This window comes from Oncorhynchus masou, chromosome 28 (genome assembly GCF_036934945.1).
Source record: "Oncorhynchus masou masou isolate Uvic2021 chromosome 28, UVic_Omas_1.1, whole genome shotgun sequence".
NCBI classification, from domain to species: Eukaryota; Metazoa; Chordata; class Actinopteri; order Salmoniformes; family Salmonidae; genus Oncorhynchus; species Oncorhynchus masou.
Genome location: NC_088239.1, coordinates 26,794,847 through 26,810,288, shown reverse-complemented (window position 1 = coordinate 26,810,288; position 15,442 = coordinate 26,794,847). Strand labels below are relative to the sequence as shown.

Genomic DNA, 15,442 nt, shown 5'->3' with positions numbered 1-15,442 from the left:
TCCTAGAGCTGGCTGTCCGGTTAAACTGAGCAATTGGAGGAGGGGAGGTGTCCAAGAAACTGATGGTCACTTTAACAGAACTCTAGAGTTCCTCTGTGGAGATGGTTGTCCTTCTGGAAGGTTCTCCTATCTCTGCAGCACTCCACCAATCAGGCCTTTATGGTAGTGGCAAGATTGAAGTCACTCCTCAGTAAAAGGCACATGACAACCCGGTTGGAGTTTGCTCAAAGGAACCTAAAGACTCTCTGACCATGAGAAACAAACTTCTCTGGTTTGGTGAAACCAAGATTGAACTCTGGCCTGAATGCCAAGCGTCATGTCTGTAGGAAACCTGGCACCATCCCTACGTGAAGCATGGTGGTGGTAGCATCATGCTGTGGGAATGTTTTTCATTGGCAGGGACTGGGAGACTAGTCAGGATCGAGGCAAAGATAAACAGACCTTGATGAAAACCTGCTCCAGAGTGCTCAGGACCTCAGACTGGGATGAAAGGTTCACATTCCAACAGGACAACGACCCTAAGCACTCAGCCAAGACAACACAGGAGATGAGTCTCTGAATGTCCATGAGTGGCCCAGCCAGAGCCCGGACTTGAACCCAATCAAACCTCTCTGGAGAGACCTGAAAATAGCTGTGCAGCAATGCTTCCCATCCAACCTGACAGAGCTTGAAAGGATCTGCAGAGAAGAATGGGAGAAACTCCCAAATACAGATGTGCCAGGCTTGTAGCGTCATACCCAAGAAGTCTCGATGCTGTAATCGCTGCCAAAGGTGCTTCAGCAAAGAACTGAGTAAAGGATCTGAATACTTATGTAAATGTGATATTTCAGTTTAATTTTTTGTATAAATGAACACATTTCTAAAAACCTGTTTCTGCTTTGTCATTATTAGGTATTGTGTGAAGTTTGATGTAAAAAATGAACAATTTAATACATTTTCGAATAAGGCTGTAACTTAACAAATTATGGAGAAAGTCAATGGTCGGAATACTTTCCGAAGGCACTGCACCCCCCTACCTACTATCTAACTTGTCACACTGACATACAGTATGTCCCCCCTCCCCCTAGGGTGCGGAACACAAGTGCTCTCTGATCTGTGGCTACAAGCTCAACTGTGGCCTCCACCGCTGCCAAGAGCTCTGTCACCGTGGGAACTGCCAACCATGCTGGCAAACCAGTGAGTTCCAATCAGAGATCCCAGTGGCACTGCCAACACAGATGTTCACATGCCAGCAGATGCAGCACAGATGCCAGTCAATTGACACATTTTACCCGGGCTTTGGGATTCTTTGTAGTTCAAATGTTCCTCATCTTATCTTAAGTCTAGTGCACTTCCTAGAAGGCCATTTGCTATACCAGTGGACTGTTGGGGGCGATTCTTAACTTCCACTTCAGTCAAATGTACACTTACTGTAGTATCCTCTTAACATCCAACATGTGTTTAGTTGGCGTGATACGGTACGTTATTGCTCGATCATTGAGATCGCATGGCCTCATTCGCAAAGTCTCACCCCAGACATAGTCGGTTCTCATAGGCCACGTCCCTCTGAGTCTCTGCCTGTTTCATGTGTATAGGTTTTGATGAGCTGGCGTGCCACTGTGGGGTGAGTGTCCTGTTCCCCCCCATCGCCTGTGGCACCAAGCCCCCAGAGTGTAAGAACCCGTGTACCAGGAGGCACGAGTGTGACCACCCAGGTAAAACCTTGCAGTAGGGACTACTGCTTTTTCACTTAGTTTCAAATGTGCTTTATTGGAGAGCAGAAATATATATTCATATACATGTACATTTAGGAATCATGACATCTATTTTACCGTCTCTGACAAAACCGTCTGCAAATGTTTATTCCTCATGGTCTCATACTTTTTCTTTGTCCTCAGTGTTCCACAACTGCCACAGTGAGGAGAAGTGCCCACCCTGTACCTACCTCACTCAGAAGTGGTGCATGGGAAAGCATGAGGTAACGTCGCTGATGTTAGCCGCCTCTACCTAACCTTCAAACCTGCGCCTCTTTTTAAAGGCATACGGTGCGTCCCAAATGGAACCCTGTTCCCTACTGGCCCTGGTCAAAAGTAGTGCACTATATCGGGTGCCATTTGGGACTCGCCCATAGTCACGACCCGTCCACTAAAACCGCCCCCTCCCCCCCCCCCCCGCAGCGAAGGAGCAACATCCCGTGCCACCTTCAGGACATCTCCTGTGGCCTGGCCTGCAACAAGGTTCTGCTGTGTGACCTCCACCGCTGCCGCCGCATCTGTCACCGGGCCGAGTGTTTGGCCGAGGGCGTCTGCCGCCAGCCCTGCCTGCTGCCCCGGCCCAACTGTGGCCACCCCTGCAACGCCCCTTGCCACAAGGGCACCAGCTGCCCGGGCAGCACCTGCACTGCCAAGGTACAAAAAACGAGATGTTCACCCAAGTGACTCGAGTGATTTTTAAATCAAGGCTAAATGAAATATGTGTTAACCCTGTGCCTTAGAGACTGCACTACATCTAGGGTGACAGTAAACAAAGACCGTAACTCTTCAAATACTGGGCACATGGAGCAGACACGGAGATGGAACGCAGGCAGCATTGTTGGACTGCAGCAGAAGTCTTCTTGTGGCCAGCGTTTGTCAATTTCCACCTCTGTCCCACAGGTGGCGCTACAGTGCGACTGCGGTCGGAGAAAGGAAACAGTGGTGTGCACGGAAGCAGCCAGTGCCCATCAGAGGTTGGTGTGCTTGGGTTCTTCTACAATAGAATCAATGGTTTCTAGATCTATCTGAACGCGTGCTCTAAACCAGTTTGCTCTTATTCCCTCACGATCTTTTCAGAACTTGACCGCGTGTGTCGTAACTAGATGTGTGTCCCTGTTCTGTAGGTATGCAGCCATTGCCATGGCCAGTAAGCTGTCTGACATGCAGCTGGGTGACTCTGTAGACATGGGTCTTATCACTAAGAAGGAGATGAAACACACCAAGTAAGATGGGACCAAACCTGATTCCAAACTTACAGCATAAAACACTTCCAGTAAATCACGTTCTACTAAATATGAGCGTGCCATATATTGCTTATTTTAATGCGTGTTCTGGCTCAGGTTGGAGTGTGACGAGGGGTGTGCTGCACTGGAAAGGAACAGGTCAGTTGTTACATTGCTACTCCACACGCACACAGTTACTATTTGTAGCTCTCGTGACATTTTAAAATGCACAGCTTTTGGCTGTCAACTTGATTTGTTTCCTTCAATGTGCTGTCTACTTGAGAGCCTTCTCCTGTCTTTCGATCTGTGGACCTTTTGTCTGCCTGTGTGTGTCTGTGTCCTGACAGGCGATTGGCTGAGGCCCTGCAGATTGACCCGTCAGTGGACCCCTTCAATATGCGCTCCTCATCCTCAACGTACAGTGACAGCCTCAGAGTTGATGCCAGGTGGTGTACCAATACATAGAGTATTTTCACTGCATGCCAAGGTCAAAGTTCACCACAAAGACTGCGTTTTCAAATACTCTAGTGTCCGTGTGCATGTTGTTGTGGTGCTTATATTTCCCAATTGAAGGCGAATGTATGGCGCCTATTTACTTCGAGCCACGACCGGTGTCCTTTTTGAGACATGTTTTCACATTTTCATTGATGGATAATATTTACCACGATCACATCATTTCTGTATTTTTCACATTTTAGAAAAGATTTTAAGTTTGTCAGCGAGATAGAAGAGGAGATCAAGAATCTGGTTGAGCTGACCAGCAAGGTAAGGGACTAATAGACATGATTTGGGACCCTATTTCCGATAATAGTGCACTACATTTGACCAAAACCCTATGTGGCCTGGTCAAAAGTGGTGCACTAAATAGGGAATAGGGTGATTTTCACACAGAATTACACAGATCCTCAAAAACTTCTAACAGCTGCACCATCGAGAGCATCCTGACCAGTTGTATCACCACCTGATATGGCAACTGCTTGGCATCTGACTGTAAAACAATACAGAGGGCAGTGCATATGGCCCAGTACATCACTGGGGCCAAGTTTCCTGCCATCCAGGACCTATATACTAGGTGGTGTCAGAGGAATGCCCAAAAAATTGTCAAAAACTCCAGCTACCCAAGTCATAGACCGTTCGCACGGCAAGCAGTACAGGAGAGCCAAGTCTAGGTCCCCCCCCATTTTATTTTTTACAATGCTGCTACTTGCTGTTTATTATCTAAACATAGTCACTTTACCCCTACCTACATGTACATATTACCTTGAATAACATGTACTCCCCTGTATATAGCCTCGTTATTGTTATTTTGTGTTCATTTTTTAACTTTTAGTTAATTTTGTAAATATTTTCTTAACTCTTTATTAGAACTGAATTTCATGGTTGCTACAACTGTTGCATTTGGTGCATGTGACAAATAAGAATTGATTTGACCTTCGAGAAGTACAGGTATAGGAATAAAGACGCCTTTTTCCCAAGTGAAATGTCACCCACCTCTTTAACAGAGAACAATGTATTAAGAGCATTACCTTAGAGCAATTAGATGTAATGGGGCAAGATTGGAACACTTAATGCAGGGCCAGCATTTTCCTATACATGACTGCGTTTCCCTAAACCACTTCCAGCTTACCAGAGGATGTTCAATTTGCATTGAGACTGAATTTGGCTAAAAGCTTCTGGTCCACTTAGTTGGAGTGCTAGAAAGGCTTGAAACACATTTGAATGTCCTTGGTTATTATGATGGGTCTTGATAATGTCCGCAATGGGTTCAATTTGTCGTCGGTTATCCCTTTTGGTTCTGAAAACATTTGAAAAATACAAATTTAGTCGGCGTAACGTCAAGTGAAATGGCTCCGTTAGCTTGCAATGTTTAGGACAAAATGTCATGAACTGAGTGGAAATGCAAATGTTTTTATTTAAACCTTAAATGGGTAACTCGGAACAATCTTTCATAGTGGAAACATGAAGTCTGAGTGACTGTGTGGAACCTGTTTGCAGGGTAAACAGTCCAAAAGGAGCCACTGCTTCCCCCCTATGAACCGGGAGCACAGGAAGCTAGTCCACGAGCTGGCTGAGGCCTACAACGTGGAGAGTGTGAGCTACGACAGCGAGCCCAAACGCAACGTAGTCATCACCGCCATCAGGTAAACACCTCAACAGGAAAACCTTTCTTTAGTAAGGCAAGTTACACTCTGACTATCTCAAAGTAGACACATTTCTGTTATAACTTGAAAAAGACTACGTATTACTGTCTGTGCAACTGTATCAGCTGGTTATATTTTGTATGAATAGACGTGTATTGTGAACAACTGACCAAAAGATGTGAAGTCATTCTGAGGATGTGCTCCGTCTTTGTGCTTCTTGCTGTGTGCAGGGGGAAGTCTGCCTGTCCTAACTCAACCCTGACCTCCCTGATGGAGAGAGACACTGGGATCCCGAGGGCTCCTCCACCCATTGCCCATATCAAACATAGCAGCAAGTAAGCCTGGGTCTTTGCACTCACAAAACGTCCCATATAGTCACGCCACAAACACACAAAAATGGTTCTTAGTTTGTGTCCTCTCATAATGTCCCAATGACTTGTAACTAGCTATTTAACTGTGTTTATTGTTTTTGACATCAGGGCTGACAGTGTGAGCAGCTGGTCCAAGGCAGTCAAAGAAGAGCCGGTGATTGACTACTTCGATGTCCAGGATTAATAAAGGCACAAAAGAAGCAAGCCGCATGATGTAACAATCATACTAAACTAAGAATGCGTCTGCGGTCCGTCGATTTTTGGAAATCTGTGATGCTATTTCCCCTCCCTCATTTAGGTTATTTTTCTCTTGAAGGCCAACACGTGTCACTACATAAGTATTTGGGATTTGTAACCATATAAAAAGTGTTACGTTTGAAACGGTGCCATGAACATTGTTCGGTGGCATTAGTGCTTTCTTCCCGCAAATGCGTACTCCAGACTTTGAAAATAATAATTGATTGTGTTTTTATAGGTAGCAATTTTCACTTGTTCTCAATGCAGGACTACCAGTATGTTGTATTCTACGAGGGGACGTACCATACACCTTATTTCAATAAAGCAATTTTTCAATGGGTTTGTTGATACTTTACTTGCTGATATATTGCAGAGAACCTGCTCTAACATTGTTACAGATACTATACAAGGTACTACTACATTGAGGTATTTTGAGATTGAAGGTTTATTATATGCTATAATCTTAGGATACTGTCTTTAAAGTATATTATGTGTTGGTACTTTTGGACATCAACTGGATTGCATTTAACTACCAGTATATGAACTATTACATAATGATGCCCAGGTGATTGAAGGGGCAGGATTTTAACAGCCCTGCATCTTTCAAAAAACGGCTGCAGGCATATCCTTATCCTTTGTGCCTTTTTCATCAACCTGGTCTCAGAGCATTTTGTATTATTCTGTAAGTAAATTCAAGATACTCCATTAGTATATGTTTTGTATTGTGTGTATTAAATTGTGGATGCCATCACCCATCTTCTATGATCTATTATGAATTACCATTCGCATTATGTTGCAAATATACAATATTTTATGTGTTTGCAAAACGTACATTGTGCTACGAAATTGCAAAATGTTACGATTTTGCAAAAGTATATGTTAGGAATTCTAGCTAGGTGGCTAAAGTTAGCTAGGGTAGGAATTAAGGTAAGGGTTAAGTTTAGGAATTAGGTTAAAGGGGGAGGGTTAGCTAACATGCAAAGGAGCTAACAGGTAGTAAGTAGTTGGAAAGTTGCTGAAATGCTAAAGTTGTCCATGATGAGATTTGAGCTCGCAACCTTTAGGTTAGTAGACGTTCGCGCTAGCAATCATCTACCCCGACCAACCACCCTACTTTAGTTTTTGCTTAAGTAAGCATCTGTCATATGTAACATATACTAAATGGAGTCTTTCAGCAATACGTACAGAATAATACAAAACGGTATGAGACCAGGTTGCAACCCGACCATATAGAAGACTATTCCATAACGGTTTAGCATCCTTTGTGAAATATTGGTGGGCAGACAGTGTATTTCAACGGTAGAATTGGTAATTTGATGACACTCCCCTGCTAGTCCAATTTTTTTATTGTATCCCGTCTCCAGCAGAGCCCGCGCCTGCGCTTCTTGAACCGAACTAAGAATCACCAGACCCGGCTCCATCCCCGAGACTGCGTCCCCTGTGTCTACAGTCGCCGATGTACCAGTCTACCTAATGAGAGAGTGGTCGAGAGTCGCTACTGGAAGCCGTGAGCAAGTTCACGAGTGAACATCGGACAGATCTTTAGAAACATTACAGTTTGCCTTGAGTGCTCGGACTGGATCTGAGAAATGGAGAGAAAGGTAAGAGTTGTGCCCGCAGCACACGGTTTTATATTGTTTTGACATTCGTTTTCTTTTATAGTATGTGCTCAGTGCTTCACCCCTGCATAGTGAGAGAAAAATGTTTTCCACCATTATAGAGCTCCATTCTGCGCTCCGCAGCCCACGGAATCAGAAGGCGCATTGCCAGCCGGATTAGTGCGCACGGGAGTTTCTCGACTGGGTCTAGTTTGTGTATCTGAAAATCTTTTGAGGAATTGTTGAAGCTACCCTTTGATTTCTTTGTTTATTCCTTGAAAATTGCGATCTATGTATTTTTATTTAAACGTGAAAATTGACAATCCTACCGCATGTAAACTGTTTGCATCAGTGCATCCCATACTTAATTATACAAGGCTATACAATAGTTGTAGCCTGCACCTCACCTCACCCCTCCCCTGAACCTACACCCCGCCCCGTTTTCAGCCGTTGCAGACACGGCTGGCTTGTTAACCTTGACTGGTCTAAGAAATAGACACTTAAAGCAGCAATAAAGGAGATGCACACTGTATCGGACCAGAGAGTAGACCGACAGACAGCACTCACTCCCCTTCCCTGTTTGCCGCATGTAGAACAACAAAAGTGTGAAATGACTCTCACTCCACTGCTCTCTTCTACCTATGCCCTATGGCTATAAAATAGGTTAGACGAAATTGACATGGCCTTTATTTGTTGTGTTATATGAATACAATTCCCACGCTACATCCAGTGTCCTAAAACCTATTTACAGTGTAGCTACATAAATGGTACATTATAATTACAGTGTAAAACCAAGGTTGTAGGCTACTTATTGCCATGTTTGTAGGTTGTGTAATTAAACAATACACAACTATTACACTTTTTAATATTCATTTGATTTGTAAACAAACCTAAATTAGTTGTGTTTTCACACCCCCTCACTATGTAGTTAGTGTTTTATATTAGAATATTCAGTTTACAAATGCTTGGGATTATGTATACCACAAACATATGACAGTTCTATGTAATACGTACTGTGTAACAATTGTTATTTCACTGTACCTAAACTGCCTGTGGTTTTTGGGAACTTAATATAAAGTGGGACCACTATGGGTCAGTAAGTAATTTAACCCACTGCTCTGGGAATTATCTCAAGTTTATGATCCAGTTCTTTATGGTTGGTGGTATACAGTATTTCTCAGCTGTAGTGGTAGGCCAAAAAAAATAACTTTATATTTTTGAAACAACATAAGCCAATATACTAGAACACGATACTACAACATGTATACAACCTATATTTTATATTTGCAGGTTGGCCTCTTAATCCTGTTAGGATTGTGTTGGTTTAGTGATAGTGATGTGAGGGGGTGGTAGTTCGTTAGGCCTCTATGCAAGACTTTCCCTTGCCTGTGGCTCAGTGGTGTTTGCAGAGACAGTGACGTGTGGAATGCACTATAGCATTCTGGCTTCAGAAGCCTTCTGCATGGATGCAGTGAGTCTTATGAAAAGTTTTGGAACAGAGACTCAAACTCCTCTCTATTATTATGATTTATTATAGATCTGGGGTCCAGCAAAATTAAGGCGGTTTATACAATTTTAAAAACATAAAAATGTATTCATAGATTTCACAACACACTGTGTGCCCTCAGGCCCCTACTCCACCACTGCCACATATCTACAGTACAAAATCTATTTTGTACGTGTGTGTATAGTGCGTATGTTATCGTGTGTGTATGCATGTGTCTGTGCCTATGTTTGTGTTGCTCCATAGTGCCTGCTGTTCCATAAGGCATATTTTGATCTCTTTTTTTTAGGTCTAATTTTACTGCTTGCAACAGTTACCTGATGTGGAGTAGAGTTCCATGTAGTCATGGCTCTATGTAGTACCATAGTCTGTTCTGGACTTGGGGACTGTGAAGAGACCTCTGATGGCATATCTTGTGGGGTATGCCTGGTTGTCCGAGCTGTGCACCAGTAGTTCAAAAAGACAGCTCGGTGAATTCAACATGTCAATACTTCTCAAATACAAGTAGTGATGAAGTCAATCGCTCTTCCACTTTGAGCCAGGAGAGATTGACTTGCACATTATTAATATTAGCTCCCTATGTACATCCCAGGGCCAGCCGTGCTGCCCTGTTCTGAGCCAATTGCAATTTTCCTCTCCCTTTTTGTGGCACCTGACCACATGACTGAACAGTAGTCCAGGTGCGACAAAACTAGAGTCTGTAGGACCTGCTTTGTTAATAGTGCTGTTAAGAAAGTAGAGCAGCGCTTTATTATGGACAGACTTCTCCCCGTCTTAGCTACTGGTGCGACAAAACTAGAGCCTCTAGGACCTGCTTTGTTAATAGTAATAGTGCTGTTAAGAAAGTAGAGCAGCGCTTTATTATGGACAGACTTCTCCCCGTCAATATGTTTTGACAATGACAGTTTACAATCCAGGGTTATGCCAAGCAGTTTAGTCACCTCAACATGCTCAATTTCTGCATTATTTCATACAAGATTTAGTTGAGGTTTAGTGAATGATTTGTCCCAAATACAATGCTTTTAGTTTTAGAAATATTTAGGACTAACTTATTCCTTGCCACCCACTCTGAAACTAACTGCAACTCTTTAAGTGTTGCAGTCATTTCAGTCGCTGTAGTAGCTGACATGTATCGTGTTGAGTCATCCGCATACATAGACACAATGGCTTTACTCAAAGCCAGTGGCATGTCATTAGTAAAGATTGAAAAAAGTAATGGTCCTAGACAGCTGCCCTGGGGATTTCCTGATTCTTCCTGGATTATGTTGGAGAGGCTTCCATTAAAAAACACCCTTTGTATTCTGTTAGACAGGTGACTCTTTATCCACAATATAGCAGGGGGTGTAAAGCCATAACAGCAGCAGCAGACTATGATCGATAATGTCAAAAGCCGCACTGAAGTCTTACAAAACAGTCCACAGAATCTTTTTATCATCAATTTCTCTCAGCCAACCATCAGTCATTTGTGTAAGTGCTGTGCTTGTTGAATGTCCTTCCCTATAAGCATGCTGAAAACGTTTGATGTCAATGTGTTTACTGTAAAATACCATTGTATATGGTCAAACACAATTTTTTCAAAAAGTTTAGTTAGGGTTGGTAACAGGCTGATTGGCAGGCTATAGCCAGTAAAGGGAGCTTTACTATTCTTAGGAATCGGAACGACATTTGCTTCTCTCCAAGCCTGAGGACGAACACTTTCTAGTAGGCTTAAATTGAAAATATGGCAAATAGGAGTGGCAATATCGTCCGCTATTATCCTCAGCAATTGTCCATCCAAGTTGTCACTTTAAGTAATTCAAAATTACAATGCTTGTCTTTCATAATTTGGTCAGACATACAGTGGCTTGCGAAAGTATTCACCCCCCTTGGCATTTTTCCTATTTTTTTGCCTTACAATCTGGAATTAAAATAGATTTTGGGGGGGTTTGTATCATTTGATTTGCACAACATGCCTACCACTTTGAAGATGCAAAATATGTTTTATAGCGAAATAAGACAAAAAAACAGAACTTGAGCATGCATAACTATTCACCCCCCCCCCCCCCCCCCAAAGTCATTACTTTGTAGAGCCACCTTTTGCGGCAGTTACAGCTGCAAGTCTGTTGGGGCATGTCTCTAGAAGCTTGGCACATCTAGCCACTGGGAGTTTTGACATTCTTCAAGGCAAAACTGCTCCAGCTCCTTCAAGTTGGATGGGTTCCGCTGGTGTACAGCCATCTTTAAGTGTATTCCACAGATTCTCAATTAGATTGAGGTATGGGCTTTGACTATGCCATTCCAAGACATTTAGATGTTTGCCCTTAAACCACTCAAGTGTTGCTTTAGCAGTATGCTTCAGGTCATTGTCCCTCTGGAAGGTGAACCTCCGTCCCAGTCTCAAATCTCTGGAAGACTGAAACAGGTTTCCCTCAAGAATTTCCCTGTATTTAGCTCCATCCATCATTCATTCAATTCTGATCAGTTTCCCAGTCCCTGCCGAATGAAAACATCCCCACAGCATGATGCTGTCACCACCATGCTTCACTGTTCTCGGGGTGATGAGAGGTGTTTGGTTTGCGCCAGACATAGCCTTTTCCCTGATGGTCAAAAAGCTACATTTTAGTCTCATCTGACCAGAGTACCTTCTTCCATATGTTTGGGGAGTCTCCCACATGTCTTTTGGCGAACACCAAATGTGTTTGCTTATTTTTTCTTTAAGCAATGGCTTTTTTCTGGCCACTCTTCCGTAAAGCCCAGCTCTGTGGCGTGTACGGCTTAAAGTGGTACTATGGACAGATACTCCAATCTCCGCTGTGGAGCTTTGCAGCTACTTCAGGGTTATCCTTGGTCTCATTGTTGCCTCTCTGATTAATGCTCTCCTTGCTTGGTCCGTGAGTTTTGGTGGGCGGCCCTCTATTAGAGGGTTTGTTATGGTGCCAAATTCTTTCCATTTTTTTAATAATGTATTTAATGGTGCTCTGTGGGATGTTCAAAGTTTCTGATATTTTTTTATAACCCATCCCTGATCTGTACTTCTCCACAACTTTGTCCCTAACCTGTTTGCGGAGCTCCTTGGTCTTCATGGTGCCGCTTGCTTAGTGGTGCCCCTTGCTTTGTGGTGTTGCAGACTCTGGGGCCTTTCAGAACAGGTGTATGTATACTGAGATCATGTGACACTCAGATTACACACAGCTGGACTTTATCTATCTAATTATGTGACTTCTAAAGGTAATTGGTTGCACCAGATCTTATTTAGGGGCTTCATAGCAAAGGGGGTGAATACATATGCACACATCACTTTTCAGTTTTTTATTTTTTTTAATTTGTTGAAACAAGTAATTTTTTTCATTTCACTTCACCAATTTGGACTATTTTCTGTATGTCCGTTACATGAAATCCAAATAAAAATCAATTTCAATTACAGTTTGTAATGCAACAAAATAGGAAAAACGCCAAAGGGATGAATACTTTTGCAAGGCACTGTGTAGTGTCAGCGTTTGTTGCATGTCATGCTTAAGTTTACTTATCTTGCCAATTACAAAATAATGAAAGTAGTTGGCAATATCAGTTGGATTTGTGATGAATGAGCCATCTGATTCAATGAATGATGGAGCTGAGTTTGCCTTTTTCCCCAAAATGTCATTTAAGATGCTCCAAAGCTTTTTACTATTATTCTTTATGTAATTTATCTTTGTTTCATAGTGTAGGTTCTTATTCTTTTTATTCAATTTAGTCACATTAGTCACATGATTTCTCAATTTGCAATACGTTTGCCAATCGTTTGTGCAGCCAGACTTATTTGCCATTCATTTTGCTTCATCCCTCTCAACCATACAATTTTCCAATTCTTTATCAATTTAACAGTTTTTACAGTCATTTTCTTATTAGGTGCATGCTTATTAGTAACTGGAATAAACAATTTCACAAATGTGTCAAGTGCAATGTCTGTTTGCTCCTCATTACACACCACGGACCAACAAATATTTTTTACATCAACAATATAGGAATCACTACAAAACTTATTGTACGACCTCCTTATACACTATATTAGGCCCAGCTTTTGGAACTTTGGTTTTCCTAGATATGGTTACTATATTGTGATCACTACATCTGCTGGATCTGGATACTGATCTCAAGCTAATTTCTGCTGCATTAGTAAAGATGTGATCAATATATGTTGATGATTTCATTCCTGTGCTGTTTGTAACTATCCTGGTTAATTGACTGATAACCTGAACCAGGTTGCAGGCACTGGTTACAGTTTGAAGCTTTTTCTTGAGTGGGCAGCTTGATGACAGCCAGTCAATATTTAAATCACCCAGAAAATATACCTCTCTGTTGATATCACATACATTATCAAGCATTTCACATGGTATCCAGATGTTAGCACTAGGTGATCTATAGCAGCTTCCCACCAGAATGGGCTTTAGGTGAGGCAAATGAACCTGTATCCATATTACTTTCACAGTATTAGGCATGAGATCCTCTAATCTTTACAGGAATGTGGTTCTGAATATAATTAGCAACACTTCCACATTTGGCATTTCTTTATTTTCTGTAAATCTTATAACCTTGTACTGCTATCACTGTATCTTCAAGTGTATTATCTGAGTGAGTTTCGAGATAATCAGAATATGAATGTCATCTGTTACTAGCAAATTATTCATTTCATGAACCATGTTTCTTAAGCTACATATGTTTACATGGGCTATTTTGAGCACTTTTCTTTTGGGACGCTTACTTGATTTTATTGCTTTACTGGGAAGCTTAGCAGAAGTAGATATGCTCATGTTATTTATGTTTAGTGCAGGGTGAGCTGCACACAGTGGACTTCCTCCTAGAGCACACCGGCTCAGTCCTGACAGTATAAATCTGGTTCATAGGCACATGATTACTGCATACAATAGCTGTAGGATCATGAGAGGCATTCAGGGCAGTTAGAGGGACATAAATCAACTTACTTACATTGTGTCTACCAACACCCCTGGCGTAATGTACATTTGCTGAAACATTATGACAACTCTGTGTCACAATGGTGTGTGTATATATATATCTACAGTATGCAGGGGTATTTGATTATCTGTGCAATGTGTTGGGATTATTTTAAAACTCAAACACTAATGCTTCTATACTAATCAAGTAATGGTGGTACTCATTGTGAGGATAGTGCTAGGAGTAGCTACAGGTAACTGCCCAAATAATGGAAACACTTCACTAAATGAGGGATACAAAGTATATTGAAAGCAGGTGCTTCCACACATTTGTGGTTCCTGAGTTAATTCAGGAATTAACATCCCATCATGCCATTATTTTTGCCCATTATTTTGGCTACCATGGCTATGCCCTCATAAGATTACAATGCCCCCCGTCAACAGGGCACGAGTAGTCACTGAATGGTTTCATGAGCATGAAAACGATGTATGCCATGGCCGTGTCAGTCACCAAATCTTAACCCAATTGAACATTTATGGGAGACTCTGGAGCGGCATCTGCGGCAGCGTTTTCCATCAACAAAACACCAAATGATGGAATTTCTTGTGGAAGAATAGTGTCGCATCCCTCCAATAGAGCTCCAGGCACTTGTAGAATCGATGCCAAGCTGCATTGAAGATGATCTGGCTCGTGGTGGCCCAACACCCTATTAAGACGCTTTATGTTGGTGTTTCCTTTATTTTGGCGGTTGCCTGTATGTGTGAGATATAAGGCACTTTCACTTGGTCTTCCAGCAAAACACTGAGGACTAGATTTGTTGTGTGAATATAGGCTAGTGGTGGCATTTGTCTTGACCATCATTTGTCCTCTTTTGCTACAAATCAAGTCAGTTAGAGAGTTATTCAGTTTACAGCTTTATAATTCAATATCCAAACTCGTGCATTATTACAAGCAACGGCTGTGGTTGTACTGAAGTTTTCCATCCAATACATTTTGGTGATATACAGTACCATCAAAAGTTTGGACACACCTACTCATCATTCAAGGGTTATTCTTTATTTTTGCTATTTTCTACATTGTAGAATAGTAGTGAAGACATCAACACTATGAAATAACACATGGAATCATGTAGGGACTAAAAAAGTGTTAAACAAATGTAAATATATTTTATATTTGAGATTCTTCAAAGTAGCCACCCTTTGCCTTGGTGACAGCTTTGCACGCTCTTGGCATTCTCTCAACCAGCTTCATGAGGTAGTCATCTGGAATGCATTTCAATTAACAGGTGTGCCTTGTTAAAAGTTCATTTGTGGAATTTCTTTCCTTCTTTAATGTGTTTGAGCCAAATCAGTTGTGTTGTGACAATGTAGGTTTGGTATACAGAAGATAGCTGAACAATTAATCCACCCGGACTATTTACATTGACCCCCCCTTGTTTTTACACTGCTGCTACTCGCTGTTTATCTATGCATAGTCACTTTACAAATGACTTCGACTAACCTGTACCCCCGCACATTGACTCAGTACCGGTAACCCTGTATATAGCCTCCTATTGTTATGTACATTTATTGTGTTACTTTTTTATTTGATATTTTTTTACCTTAGTTTATTTAGTAAATATTTTATTAACTCCATTTCTTGAATTGCATTGTTGGTTAAGGGCTTGTAAGTAAGCATTTCACGGTAAGGTCTACACCTGTTGTATTCGGCGCATGTGACAAATA

At 41.9% G+C, this 15,442-nt stretch overlaps 2 protein-coding genes across 2 annotated transcripts in view; both read left to right on the top strand.

The window, feature by feature from the left end:
• Positions 1-6,045, top strand: part of LOC135517442 (transcriptional repressor NF-X1-like) — a 33,200-nt gene extending 27,155 nt beyond the window's left edge. Inside the window, exons 14-25 of the mRNA XM_064941739.1 lie at positions 1,068-1,176; positions 1,575-1,694; positions 1,878-1,957; positions 2,157-2,387; positions 2,634-2,707; positions 2,858-2,956; positions 3,074-3,115; positions 3,304-3,402; positions 3,655-3,721; positions 4,952-5,097; positions 5,328-5,432; positions 5,577-6,045. Coding sequence (XP_064797811.1) covers positions 1,068-1,176; positions 1,575-1,694; positions 1,878-1,957; positions 2,157-2,387; positions 2,634-2,707; positions 2,858-2,956; positions 3,074-3,115; positions 3,304-3,402; positions 3,655-3,721; positions 4,952-5,097; positions 5,328-5,432; positions 5,577-5,652 — 1,248 coding nt within the window. The 3' untranslated portion in view covers positions 5,653-6,045. The remainder of the gene's footprint in view (positions 1-1,067; positions 1,177-1,574; positions 1,695-1,877; positions 1,958-2,156; positions 2,388-2,633; positions 2,708-2,857; positions 2,957-3,073; positions 3,116-3,303; positions 3,403-3,654; positions 3,722-4,951; positions 5,098-5,327; positions 5,433-5,576) is intronic.
• Positions 6,046-7,071: 1,026 nt separating this feature from the next.
• Positions 7,072-15,442, top strand: part of LOC135517441 (SWI/SNF-related matrix-associated actin-dependent regulator of chromatin subfamily D member 3) — a 50,479-nt gene continuing 42,108 nt past the window's right edge. The window contains exon 1 of the mRNA XM_064941735.1: positions 7,072-7,306. Coding sequence (XP_064797807.1) covers positions 7,295-7,306 — 12 coding nt within the window. The 5' untranslated portion in view covers positions 7,072-7,294. The remainder of the gene's footprint in view (positions 7,307-15,442) is intronic.